Source organism: Tinamus guttatus, unplaced genomic scaffold (genome assembly GCF_059628265.1).
Source record: "Tinamus guttatus ecotype Peru unplaced genomic scaffold, ASM5962826v1 Tinamus_guttatus_pri_ptg000004l, whole genome shotgun sequence".
Lineage (NCBI taxonomy): Eukaryota > Metazoa > Chordata > Aves > Tinamiformes > Tinamidae > Tinamus > Tinamus guttatus.
This window is the reverse complement of record NW_028288538.1, coordinates 5,324,194-5,336,578: the sequence shown is the minus strand read 5'-3', so window position 1 is coordinate 5,336,578 and position 12,385 is coordinate 5,324,194. Positions and strand designations below refer to the sequence as shown.

The following is a 12,385-nucleotide window of genomic DNA, read 5'->3' as shown; positions in this document are numbered from 1 at the left end:
AGAAGAAAAAGAAAAGAAAAAAAACCCTCACATTTTAAAATCATCACTCGTGAAGCAGTGATGTTCTCCTTTTCTGGCCAGCTTAGTGAGCAGTTTTGACCTTTCCGTTGTCTCACAGTGAAAGCAGGTTAGTGAAGTAACTGCTGAAGGGGAAGAAAGTGGGATTTTTTGGTGCATTTTTTGCCACTGACTCACTTCGTGGTATTAGACTAATCACTGAATTTCTCTGTGCTGTTTTGTAATAGTTTTGCAAGCTCAGAGGTAGGCTGGTGAAGTTTAATCAATTATCTCTGTGTAAATCAGTTTGGCATAAGTAGATGCAGGCTACCAGAGAGAAGTTAAAAGACTTAAAATAAATAACGCAATATCCACTTCTTTTCACTTGGGAGAGATTTTCTGTCGTGCAGACTTCCCCAGGCAACACTTAAGTTGACTCATTGATGGGCTAGGTACGTACGTAGTCCTGCCACACATCTGAGTTTCCCCAGATATGCTTCCTTCCAGAAACTCAGTAGAATATGAGACCCTGGCTGTTTGACTGGGTTTTCCATCAGGGTGGCCAGAGGAATTGCTTGCCAAATACGTGGGAAGGCTGGAGAAATGGCCACGGAGCATGCACGGATCAATCCTTTAGCATGTGCGTAGACGATATGAGGCGCGAGGGACGCGTCAGCCCTGCTGAGCGCACGCTGTGCAAGTGACCTAGGCATGTCCAGGAGACCCAAAGCTGCCCAGGCATGACGGGCTGTCTTGGAGGGCTGCAGCCTTCCCCAGCTCCCTGCTCCTCCATTTGGAGAGCTGTTTGCAGAGGAGGTCGGACTTGGCGGGGGCAGGAAGCAGGCCGCAATCAGGCCTGCGTCAGAGCGCTGCAGATCGGTGTTATATCTTGGACTAGTTGCAGATATCTTCGTTTCTCTATCCAGCATGATGCTCTAAAGAGATGCTACGTCTGGTCCAGAAGGGAGAGAGGTCCTGGTAGCAGAGATGTCTGCTGGAGCCTGTAAACCTCTCCTCCAAGACATACGTGTGGCCCCGGCGCAGGGAGCTTTTGCAGCTGTGTGGCCATCCGGAGAGAGGCCGTGCAAGGTTGTTTGCTCGGGACCACCTGTTTTTGGGAGGTCAGAGCTGTCACATTGCAACGTGGGCTAATAACGCAGGGCTGCAGGCTCTTGGTCTTCCCTGGACGGAGTTTGGCTACCTCCCAACACCCTTTTGAAGTGCCAGGCAAGACACTGTGGCTGGAAGGCAGGACTTCTGCCTCCTAAAGAATTTGGGTAGGAAGGGACCCCCAAAGCTGAGTGGCCCCCTAAAATACCAAAGAATCCACATTTGTTTTGAAAACTAACCACTGTTTTTCCTGTTCAGCCTGGAAGCTTTGAAGTGAACTGGATGTTTTGTTTTTAAAAGAAATTGTAATGTGAATAATAAACTTCTAAACTTTTTTTTTTTTTTTTTGTGAACTAACTTCAAATATCTCTTCCTCCTCCGAGGAAGCGGAGAGGGGGGAAAGGAGGAGAAATCCTTGGTCCTAAAGCAGCGAGTACATCACATCAAACATGGCTATGTTAAATACTAAAACGTTCAAAGTACAACTGAGATAGATAAAGGCTTTGATGGGAAGTGGATATTTCCCAGGGACATTACAAGCAATAATCCAGATGTTCTGGTGTAATGCAACGAGTGTCCATGGATAGATCGGGAGCTCAAGCCAAGCAGCGCCTGCTGTAGGCCTTAGCCCTCCACTCCCATGCTGTTATGCCATATGGAAGCAATCTCTAGGCCCCTTTAATAGCCAGCTTTGGATTCCATTTTCACAGGGCTCATAGAGCTAAGTGGAGCTGTTTTATGGACAAGTTAGATAGAAGCCTTTCCAAGATAAACATCCAATTTGAAATTAGGACATACCAAGCTGCAAAATTATTTTAGGGCATATTTCATGGAAGCACTGCCATTTTTCTAAGGCGATTGCCAGACTGCAGAATGCCCTTTGATCCCTTGTGGACATTACTCCCTTTTTTATAAAAAGGATTTTGAAATAGTTGCAGTGTTTAGGGAGGAATATATCTGCCGGGACTTTGAAGTATGTCCATGGGAACAGTCATGCTTTAGCTTTTTGGCCTAAAAGACGAACTTTTTAAAAAAAAAAAAAAAAAAAAAAAAAAAGGAAAGAAAAGAAAAAAGAAAAAAATTACATTGCAGCTGGATTTATGAATCAAAATCTCATTTTCTTTTTAAAGGTAGGAATTTTTAACCAGTCTGCCAGGAAAGCCAAACGGGGTGTTTAAATAGAAGTATATTAATATGCTTGTGGCATTCAAAGAGTTGGGTATTTTAACCAGTAAAACATAAGTAAAAAAATTTGTGAGTTTGCCACCCATGATTTAAGAATTTTGTTGCTGGGTAATTGATCCATAAAAAGTAATCCTCAGACATCAGGTGCTTCTGCAATCGTTTTATTTAGCAACAACATTTCTTACTGGCTTTTAAAGCTAACACATCCTGTTTTAAAGTGACTTGTGAAATCTTCTCCTCCGTCTTGCTCCCACCTGTATATGACATGATTGAAGTGCAGAACTGTGGTGAGTTAAAAGTTGTATCTCGAGAGTAAAATACGGCAGGATTTTTACTGTGAGGAGAAAAGTATGGCCTTGAGTTTTAGTGTTTCCAGCTCTCACTCTTACTCCCCCCAAATAAAGGCCCATTTAATCATCCCTTGTCCAATAAAATATTGCCAGTTAGCAAACTGTTAGTGCAACTGTGCTAGGTATGATGAGATGGCAAGGTAACAAATGGGGCTACCAGCTCTCCATAATTCCGGGTAAAGAGCCCAGTCGTGTCATCATTTTTCAGCAGGTGCCAGTATTTTAGATTCGTGAGCTCTGTTTCTGGGAAGAGGCACTCCAAAGGCTTGCAGGCAAAGAGCTCCTGCTGAGGACGGGTGGTTGAGTGACTGGCAATGCAGAAGATGCACGTTCAGCTTTTACCCTATCCGTAGACTTGCTGCTGTCTTGCAGGAAAGGAAAGGCTCTAGCTTGCTGGATATAGCTGGGGACATTTAAGAGTTTACTTCTATTTCTCTTGTCCTCCATCTCTCCTTGCCTGGTATGCTCCTGTGTGTTTCCCTGAGGAAACAGGGTTCCCTAGAAGTGCTAAGTTTGCCCTTATTGAAGTTCAACCAAGTTGGGATAACTCTAGGGTAGAATGGGCAGAGAATTGGTGGCATCTTTCTGCCTTCAATTCCTGGCTTCCTGCTAGGTAAGCTTGTTATGGTGATAACAGGTTCTGATAATTTAGCTCCTGGTAGTTTCCTGATACAGACTGTGTACGTATGAAAAAGCAGTTTTGCATGTACAAGCGTTTCACATCACTGCTTGCTTTTCAGTCAAGTTTCATGCGGAGCGTGCGACTCTCCGACTCTTTACGCAAGAACCAGCTGTGGAACGGACTTGTCACCATCACACTGCTGGAAGGGAAGAACATCCCAGGAGGTGGCTTGGCGGAGATTTTTATTTTGCTAAAATTGGGAGATCAAAGATACAAAAGTAAGGTGAGTACTAAAATTTCCTCAAGTTTACTAAAGCCAATAAGGTACTTGATGTTTCTTTTACTGGTGTTGCTAACTTGAGTAGGGCTATGCTCGGATCTCTTTCACTTAAGTGAGATCAAAGTGAGGAGATCAGATCAAGGACATTAACATTTAATAATATATTTTATGTTCTAAAATGGAAATAGGAAGTTAGGAATATTGTGTGCATCTGTTTTCATGGATATACCATGATCGCATTGATGGATGCTCAACAATAATCTGACTTGAAATAGACTACAGGCATCACACATGTATTTTGTTCTCTGCCAACACTTCTGTCAGGTTTCCATGTCAGGTATACAGAACTTAATTGGCTTCCAGTGTAGAGGATTATCCTTTTTTAAAGCATTCTTCTTGAAAGATAGATTGCATATAATGGAGAAAAAAAAAAGGGAATGTTCTAGACTTTAATCAGAAATTTTATTTTTCTAGGCCATGTTTATTTATACTCAATATCATTTCATGGGAATCCAAGAACTGAACAAAGATGTACGTTTCATCTCTGAGAGAGAACGAGAGGGGCTGTAATTAGAACAATATTCTGTAGAGAAAGCAGGATTTCTGCACGTCATTAGCTGGCTGTGTGGGGTGAGGAGAAGATGAGCAAAATATACATCATGAGTTCACAGGATACACTATTCATATGTCTGCACATTTGAAACCTGCATTCTGTCTCCCACAACAGACCTCAAATGAAGAACATTATATGATATTTTTATTTAGGAAAGTTGCTTTGAAAAGTAACAAACAGATTAGTTACTTTAGAATAAATATACATCACTCCAGTTAAGATCCCTTTTTATGTTTCTCTTTCTGGTCTATTCCCTGTGCCAGCATCTGCAAGACTCTGCGTTATTGTTTGCAGTCACAGAAAATTAAAAAGTTTTAAAGAGAGAGTCAGCTATGATGTTGCCTGCAGTGGGTTAATTGCTTAGTATTTCTGTCTGGGACCCAACAGAAGTTGGAGACCAACTGCTTTAACACAGCAGAGAGTGCTCAAACTAGCAGCACATCATGTTCCTTTCTGGAGCTTATTTACCTTATGAGGTACAATCTCATGGTGCAGAGGAGCAGACTGGATGGGGGAAATGTCAGTCATGGTCCAGCTAATCCTATCTCCTGTTTCTCTCAATGGCCATGCTGATATTGATGGTGGTCAGTGTAGTGTGATATGAAGTGCAAATGATTTAAGTTTTAATCCAGTGAATACTTACACTTGGAGTAACCTCTACACATGAGTAATCTCACTGAACTCGGGAACAATTTACAGATATCAAATTAATTGGATGTTAATATCTTCAAGGCTGTTCCTTTCTTGCCTGTGTCTTAACACAGAAGAGTGAAAATACTAGTTTGGGTTCCTGAATTCATTCAAACCTGTTTTAAGGTCATTGTTGTCAAAAGATTTATTCTTGATTTCTTCCAGTGTCTGTGATGTTGAATGAGCAGCATGATCCATTGGAAATGGAGATGATTGCACCTTGCATTCAAGCATTTCATACTTATTACTGGGAAAGAGGAAACCAAGCTTTTAAAAAAGATGGGGTCTGTGGGATGGGCTTTGATTGACCTTCATAGTACATGGTGTCCTAACATCTGGCCTTGTTCTTGTAGAATTGATATGTGCTTTACTGTGGAAATAAGTGCCGTTTAAGAAAAGTAAATATTATAACTGCATGTTTTCTAGACACTGTGTAAGAGTGCAAATCCTCAGTGGAGGGAACAGTTTGATTTTCACTACTTCTCTGACAGGAAGGATATTTTGGACATTGAGGTCTGGAGAAAGGATAACAAAAAGCATGAAGAGCTCTTGGGAACGTAAGTGTTTTTTGCTGGAGAATGTTAAAAGACAATGCAATTCTTTTTGTGATTGATCAAATTGCTTTCATTGCCCAGCATCACACTGCATGTTTCTGTCAGTGTTCCACTGGTGTCCAGGTGCCTCGATAAGGGCGTGTTTATTAAACCTGTTATTGGGTAATTGATTAGCCATGACCTGAACGCAGAGACACCCAAGCTAACTTTGTGCATGCTGACCGTCAAATCCAAATTCAAAGGGAGCTCAGCTGGTTGGGTGGGATCTCGTGGCAGTAAGGAAGCATTATTTTTCTGTATTTACATAATAATACTGATTCCAGGGCAGGGCGGATTTGCTGGGTAGACTGGCACCAACTCGGGGATTTTTGCGCTCCTTTTGAGCGTGGCAGGGGCATGCCTTTTCACTATGTGCACCTTTGTGGTGTGCTGTTATTTTGCCTTGTTTACATATGGGTCCTGTTACTTGGGTTTGCTTTGCCTGTGCAAGCTCTTCCCGTTGCCCCAGTGACCTCCGGGGCTGGTGTTGGCTCTGTTGCACAACCTCATACAGCTTCAGGCATTGCTGTTTGGGTGACCTTTCCCATCTCCTGACTGGTACTGGGTTTTGCCCCATTACCTTATTTCTTTATAACTTCAAATTCTCCAATAACGATCTTATACCACATTAGATGATGAGACTTCTTTTTGAATTAGCAATTGAACTTTTAATTTATGACTGGAATAGAGTTTACCTTCCTTTCTGGTGCATCCACCCTCTCTGACTTGCTGCGTTGTCATCTCGACCCTTTTCCTGACACTGCACCCGCACAGTTGGATGCATGCAGCAGCACAGACAACTATTTAATTTACTGGAGCCCTGCTCGGGGCTTGCCCACTTGCAGGAGCAGTGCCACCAGCTCCGAATTCATCCAGGCAGGGATCCTGTCTCCGTTTGTTTGTGTTCTCACCTAGCAAGCTTTTCACAGCTTGCAGACTAAATAGCAGCAAATAAGAGGAACGTTCTATTGCTTAAGCATTCAAATAGTTCAAAACTGTTCACTGAAAAGAACAATGCCCTTTGGCTCCACAAATGTTTGTGGTTTTGCAGTGCAGGAAGTGCTTTCTGGCTGAACGCTATTGCTCATTGCAGGGAGAAGTGCTTGGCGGTGAATCTGTTCCTTCCATTCTCGCAGTTACTTTTATTACTTCTGATATTTTATATTTACGGTTGAGAAATGTAGCAGCGTTTGCCGCTTGTCTTTGCTGTCCCTGATGCCACAGGAATTTTTTCTTATTCTTTTTCTTCCTTCCTTTTTCTTACTGGTTTCTGGCAGGTGGTGTTGAGTATAGTTAAAATAATGGCAAAAAGGCTTATTCTGTAAGCAGTGGTATTACTAAAGATTTCAGCACTAGGGAAGCCTGAGTGTAAGATTTAACTTACAGTTGTTTTTGCTGTCTATATGGAGGGAAAACATTGCTGTTGTGTCCTCAAGCGCAGTAGATTTTACAGAGTAAGTAAACTCCAAGAATGCAAGAATAGGTAAACACCAAATGCATAATAACAAGCCTTGTTTGTGTAGTGTAGCAACACTTGACACCCAGTGAATACTTTTTAATGAATGGTTCATGTGCCATCTAATCTGGAACAGGATTTGGGGGTGGAGGAGTGAGTGTTTGTTTCCCCTATTTTCCAAGTCAAGTTTTGGTATTTCTAGATTTTGTAGCATCGTTATAAGGAGGACTGTGCAGATAATGTTTGTGGTTGATGTACCCCAGCTGCCTTCAGGTAATTTGCACAGATTTAAGTAAAGGCAAAAGGCACTAGTGCTGGACCTTAATTCTGTGGTTAATAAGTGGATAGAATAGAATGTCTTGTTCTCTTGTGGCTGTGTAGGTGGAACTGTTTATTAGATCTTAACAAAGAAAAAAATAATACTATTTAGCAAAAGTTGGACATGCACAAGAGGGAGTCGTGTCTGATTTGTACTGTGAAACAACTATATGGAATAAAAACTTATGTTCTGATGTTGATTCCTTTAGATCCAGGATTTCATGTAGATGATGGCTTAAATTTTGGAATAATGTCCCTTCTGGGAATAATTTGGTTTTAAGGTAGAATATTACTTTTGAAATCGGACCTGAAGCTTATGTGAAGAATATGAAATGTGTAGAATAAGAAATGCATCAGACTTGCAGTACTAAACACTAACACCTGGGACGTTTTCTACTTCTGAATAAGTGAACAAGCATTCAGTGCAATTTCATGTCACCCTTCTGCTATCAGGAGATGAGCACTCATTGTCAGTGCACATTGCAAGCTGAATTATTACACTCAGCCTACCTTTGCGCCCCTTATATTTTCAGCTGGATCCAATTTCTCTTCCTCACTTAATATACTGAAGCATTCAGTAGTTCAGCTGCCAGAGGCTGACACTGAGGGGTATCTGTATTTTGGTGCAGGATAAAATCATGTCTCTATTTAGTCTGCATAGAAACATTAGTAACATTTATTGAATGCTTTTAGTGGCTTTTGGGAGAACTGCCATAATCAGGAGATGATCTTAATGTATGTTAATAAACAAAGGTGTTAATGTTTGCAGGATTTGTCCAGGCTGAGTTAATTTGTTTATGCCACATTGTTAGAGTGTATTTCTGTGTTAAGGGGTAGCGTTTGAAAGTGGAACTGAATTTTTTTTTTTTCTCATTGGCAAGCTTAGTTCCAGAAATACATTTTGCAAAAATTCTGGACTTAAGAGCATGTGCTCTAAGGTGGGAGTGCATCAGATACCTTTGAGGAATGCCTCTGGGAAGTGTGCGACAGGGAATGATCCTGTTTTAAAGGACCTGCAATTGGGATTGAGCAGTAAAATCTACCATGCTGGTTCCAAACCTTTTGTTTAAATTCCGCCATACTGCAGGAAGAATCTGATAATCATTTTTCTTTTCTGTAGAATAAGTTGGATTAGGACCATATCTATGACCTCCTTGACACTTGTGGCATTTGAAATCCCTTTCCAAACATTGTAGACGCATATTATATGGATTGATAATGATCCTAACCTTCTGATTAAAGGCTTTCAAGAATTCTGCAGAATGAAGCTTGGCAGTGATAGCTGCAAATTTGTGTGTATATAAAAATAAATATATTTTTCAATATATATTAATATATATTAATATATTAATTATATATATTATTTTATATGTTTATACATATATACAATATGTATACATACATACATTTATCAGATTTACTCAGAATAATTTGACAAACTCTGGCTTTTGTTTTAAAATATTTTTCCATGCTAAACAATAAGAGGTTAAGCTCAACATATTTTAGTTAAGTTTAACATCTGATTTCCAGATAAAGTTGAATAAATTTACCCCCCCTGTTTATTCTGCCCTGAATTCAAACAACGAATCTTTGCAGAATAAATTAAAAAGTGTTTAAAAATGTTTATCAGCTAAGTAGGTGGGCTGCAAGTAAATCAAAAGAGTAATTTTAAATGAAAACTAAAACTATAGCAGAATCCTTTACAGGACTGGGGGTCAATATGGAGGTGCAGACCTCTATATTGATCAGCAGGGGGAAGGAAAGCAATTAATTTTGATAAAGAGGGTGCTGCATTGTGTGCATAGCGCAGGCCTAACTTATAGACCTGCATCCCCCTATAGATCATCTCTACAGCCATACTGTGTGAAAGTTTATACCTGAATTTAATATGCAATTTAGAGAAAGATAGCAACAAGCTGAGATATCCTATCTCGAGATAGATGACTATATAGAGACTTTAACTCAGGGGGTCATTTGCATCACTGATGATATAGATAATCCCTGAGGTTTTCCCACTTTGCACCAGAAAAAGTAGTTGACCTCTCTGTTTATACTGTGCCCATCACCTTAGTATCCTACCACTTTTCTGTAAAGCAAGCATCTGTAGTAATGTCTAGAAGATATAGCAGAGAAAGAAAGGAAGGAATAGTTTCTATTTAGGAAGGATTGAGAAGTGGCTTAGAAGTCCAGAGATTATTATTAAGAGTGTAGAAGTGGTTTTGTGGAAACTACTGAATATATAAAGTAAATGTAATGTAGAATTATTCTACTAAAATGCATTCTTTGCAGTTTGATCAATTCCCTTGTAAAACCTAAATGAAACAAATTGTATTTTTTCTTAAGCTTTTGCCATTTGTGATTGCAAATGTGTATTTTTCTTTTTGGTTTCCCAAAAGAAAATAGGGAGGCATTCCATGACCTTGAGTGAACACAGATGTTCTAGGGAAGTTACTTTGTACGGAAATCGGACATGATTTGAGGAAGAAATGCTTGCGCTCCATCTCCTGCTGTTTTTCCCTCCACGTGGGCATCCCTCCCACCCCCACACACTTATACTCAATCTTTTCTTTGACCTTTGACTATTCAAATTCTTTGAATAAATGTAACAATTCCGATCTGCAGAACAAACTAGAATTATATTTAACTTTGCCAGCATAAGAGATTTCTGGTGAGCTTAAATGCTGATAGGGTACCCTGTTTGAAAGAGCTGCCTTTTCTCTTTCTTTCCCCCCATAAAGTTATGAATATGGAAAACTGAATGAGGCTACAATTAGTTCAGCTTTTCCCAATTTCTCGTTGTGCTGAGTGGGTGGTGGATGAAATGCTGATGTGGGAGACCTGACCTCTATTGCCAGCCAAACCACAGAGCAGCTGGGACCCTAATTTTTCCCCTCCCTCTGCTTCAGTTTCTTCATGTGCATTAAAAAAAAAAAAGGGAAAAAAAGCTGAAATAATACTTTGCTGTTTTGTCCTGATACCTAAAGGATCAGTGAATCTGCTGCAGCCTGAGAAGTAAATGTGTTAATGTAGCCAAGGTGCTGTTGACCTCCAGAGGAAAGTGATAAGGTCTTTCTCAAAGTTTTTTTTTCCTTTGTTTTTTTTTTTTCTTTCTTTTTTGCTGTATCTTTTCTCATCATATCTCTCTGAACAGCACAGGTGTAGTAGGGAGCTTTAAGCTTCCGAGCTCTTGTGCTTGGAAATTGTGTTGAGAGGCAGCCCGCACATGGAGCGTTTTTGGTGCTTCCCCTGCTTTATTTTTGTTCCCTGTCCAAGCACTTGAGAGTGGCTGATAGAAGCAAATGTGCAACCTGTTGTGTGTTCAGCACAGGGGATGGCAGAGAGCTACTCACGGTGAAGTTGGTGCTGGATGGGAGGCTCTGCTCCAAAGAGCCATGTTTTAATGCACGGTCCTAAGTGGGCAACTTGCAGCCTCATCGGAGCAGTGACTTTTAGTTCATAAGAGAGCTGGAGGGGTTTTCAGGCTGAGATGTTTTGGGAAGGTTCCCCCCTCCGCACTCCCTTCCTTTGCATTCACAGAAAATAGGCTGTTAAGAAGCGGAAAGCATGCAATTTATAGCAGATGGGTATAAACTGCTCCAGCTCTACTACTGGAATGGGATCAATCAGGAGCACTACATGCACCATTTACCCAGAAGAAACCCACCTGGGGGAACCCTGTGGAATTTCAGCCTATTAAGACAACACCTTAACAAGTTTAGTTTAAATAAAAACTTGTCGGCAGGCATTAAGCGGAGCGAAAGCGGGTTTGCTCCATCATCCCCTTGCTGTCCCTTTGAGAACTGTGACTCCCCTTATGCCATGCCAACAAAGCTTCTCCTTCCGTATTTTTTTCTTCTTTTTTTCATCTCTAACTTTTGTTCAGCCTGTTGTTAAAAGCAAAACCCCACAGAGGCTTAGAGAAGTTCCACTCCATTTGCTGGACTTCTAAATAGAAGGCATTTAGCTGAGCTAAGTGATTAGACTTTCTGTTGCATTTAACCACTCGCTTCACATAGAACTGGCTGCCTGGTGAACTCCCTTTCTGCTTTAGCCTGTCTTTATCCTTTATTATTGTCCCTTCGTAAATGTGTCTTTTTGCTCTTTTTCTCTTTTTGGGATATCAGATTAACAGTACGTGTTATGAGTTGGGGGAGAGGGAATTTTAAGGCAGCTCTTCCCTTTGGGAAATATAACAGTACACTGAAGACCTAGCTCTAGTAAGGCTTGTAAAGGAGATTGGGGCATACAGTATAATGTAGCATAAAATGGAGTGTGGGACTTTAAAGAAACTAATCTATTTTAGGCTAATGTTTAAGTTTTGTGTTTGCTCTTCCTTTCCCCCAGGTGATATAAAATTGTTTAAAATCTATCACAAAACACTATGGGATTTTAGGGAGGAAGGGAGGCAAGTTGGAGTTAAATCTTCCCAGTGGACAGCTTGCAAACAAACTTTTCCTCTGTGCTTACCAGTAGGTGAACCAGAAAGCAATACTGGCAGCAAGTACAGTGCAAACTGGCATGTCTAGTTTTGGGGTGCTTGCTTTTTCTGCATTCTCCATCTTGAAGAAGCACTTCAAATTTTGTATTTCAGAAAGTTTTTCAGCTCCACAAAGGTGCTTTGGGTGCATAACAGCTATTGAAATCAATGTTAAGCACTGCTTTTATACTTTTTCCCAGCTTCTTTTTCTTAGTAATGCTTGGCAATGTTGTCCTAGGTGCAAAGTTGACATTACTGCTCTACCAACGAAGCAGACCAACCGCTTAGAGCTGCCACTGGAGAAGCACCCAGGGTCCCTGCTGATGTTGGTTGCTGTCGCCCCATGCACTGGCGTCTCCATCTCAGATCTGTGTGTCTGCCCCTTGGGAGACCCTACTGAAAGGAAACAGATTTCACAGCGCTATGTGAGTTTGGATTTTTTTTCTCTCCTTTATTTTTGAAAGCAGTCAAAATTGCAGCTAAAGAAGATTTCTCTGGTCATAATAACATGTCTCCTACCTGAGAAAAGTATTACATGCAAGACTTATTATGTTTAGAATGACAAGGAGATTGACAGGGCAGCTAGACTCGAGGAGTTTGGCTGCTTGTATTTGCTCAGTTTTAAGCTATTTTTTTTCCCTTGAAAACCCTGAATTGTGTTAAGGCATTATCATGGGGAATGAGACATTATGAA

At 40.7% G+C, this 12,385-nt stretch overlaps 1 protein-coding gene across 1 annotated transcript in view; it reads left to right on the top strand.

Moving 5' to 3' along the window:
* The window catches only part of MCTP2 (multiple C2 and transmembrane domain containing 2), a 95,570-nt gene that overhangs the window by 24,941 nt on the left and 58,244 nt on the right, over nucleotides 1–12,385 (top strand). Inside the window, exons 8-10 of the mRNA XM_088539663.1 lie at nucleotides 3,383–3,547; nucleotides 5,274–5,404; nucleotides 11,930–12,116. Of these exons, the coding sequence (XP_088395789.1) occupies nucleotides 3,383–3,547; nucleotides 5,274–5,404; nucleotides 11,930–12,116 (483 nt within the window). The remainder of the gene's footprint in view (nucleotides 1–3,382; nucleotides 3,548–5,273; nucleotides 5,405–11,929; nucleotides 12,117–12,385) is intronic.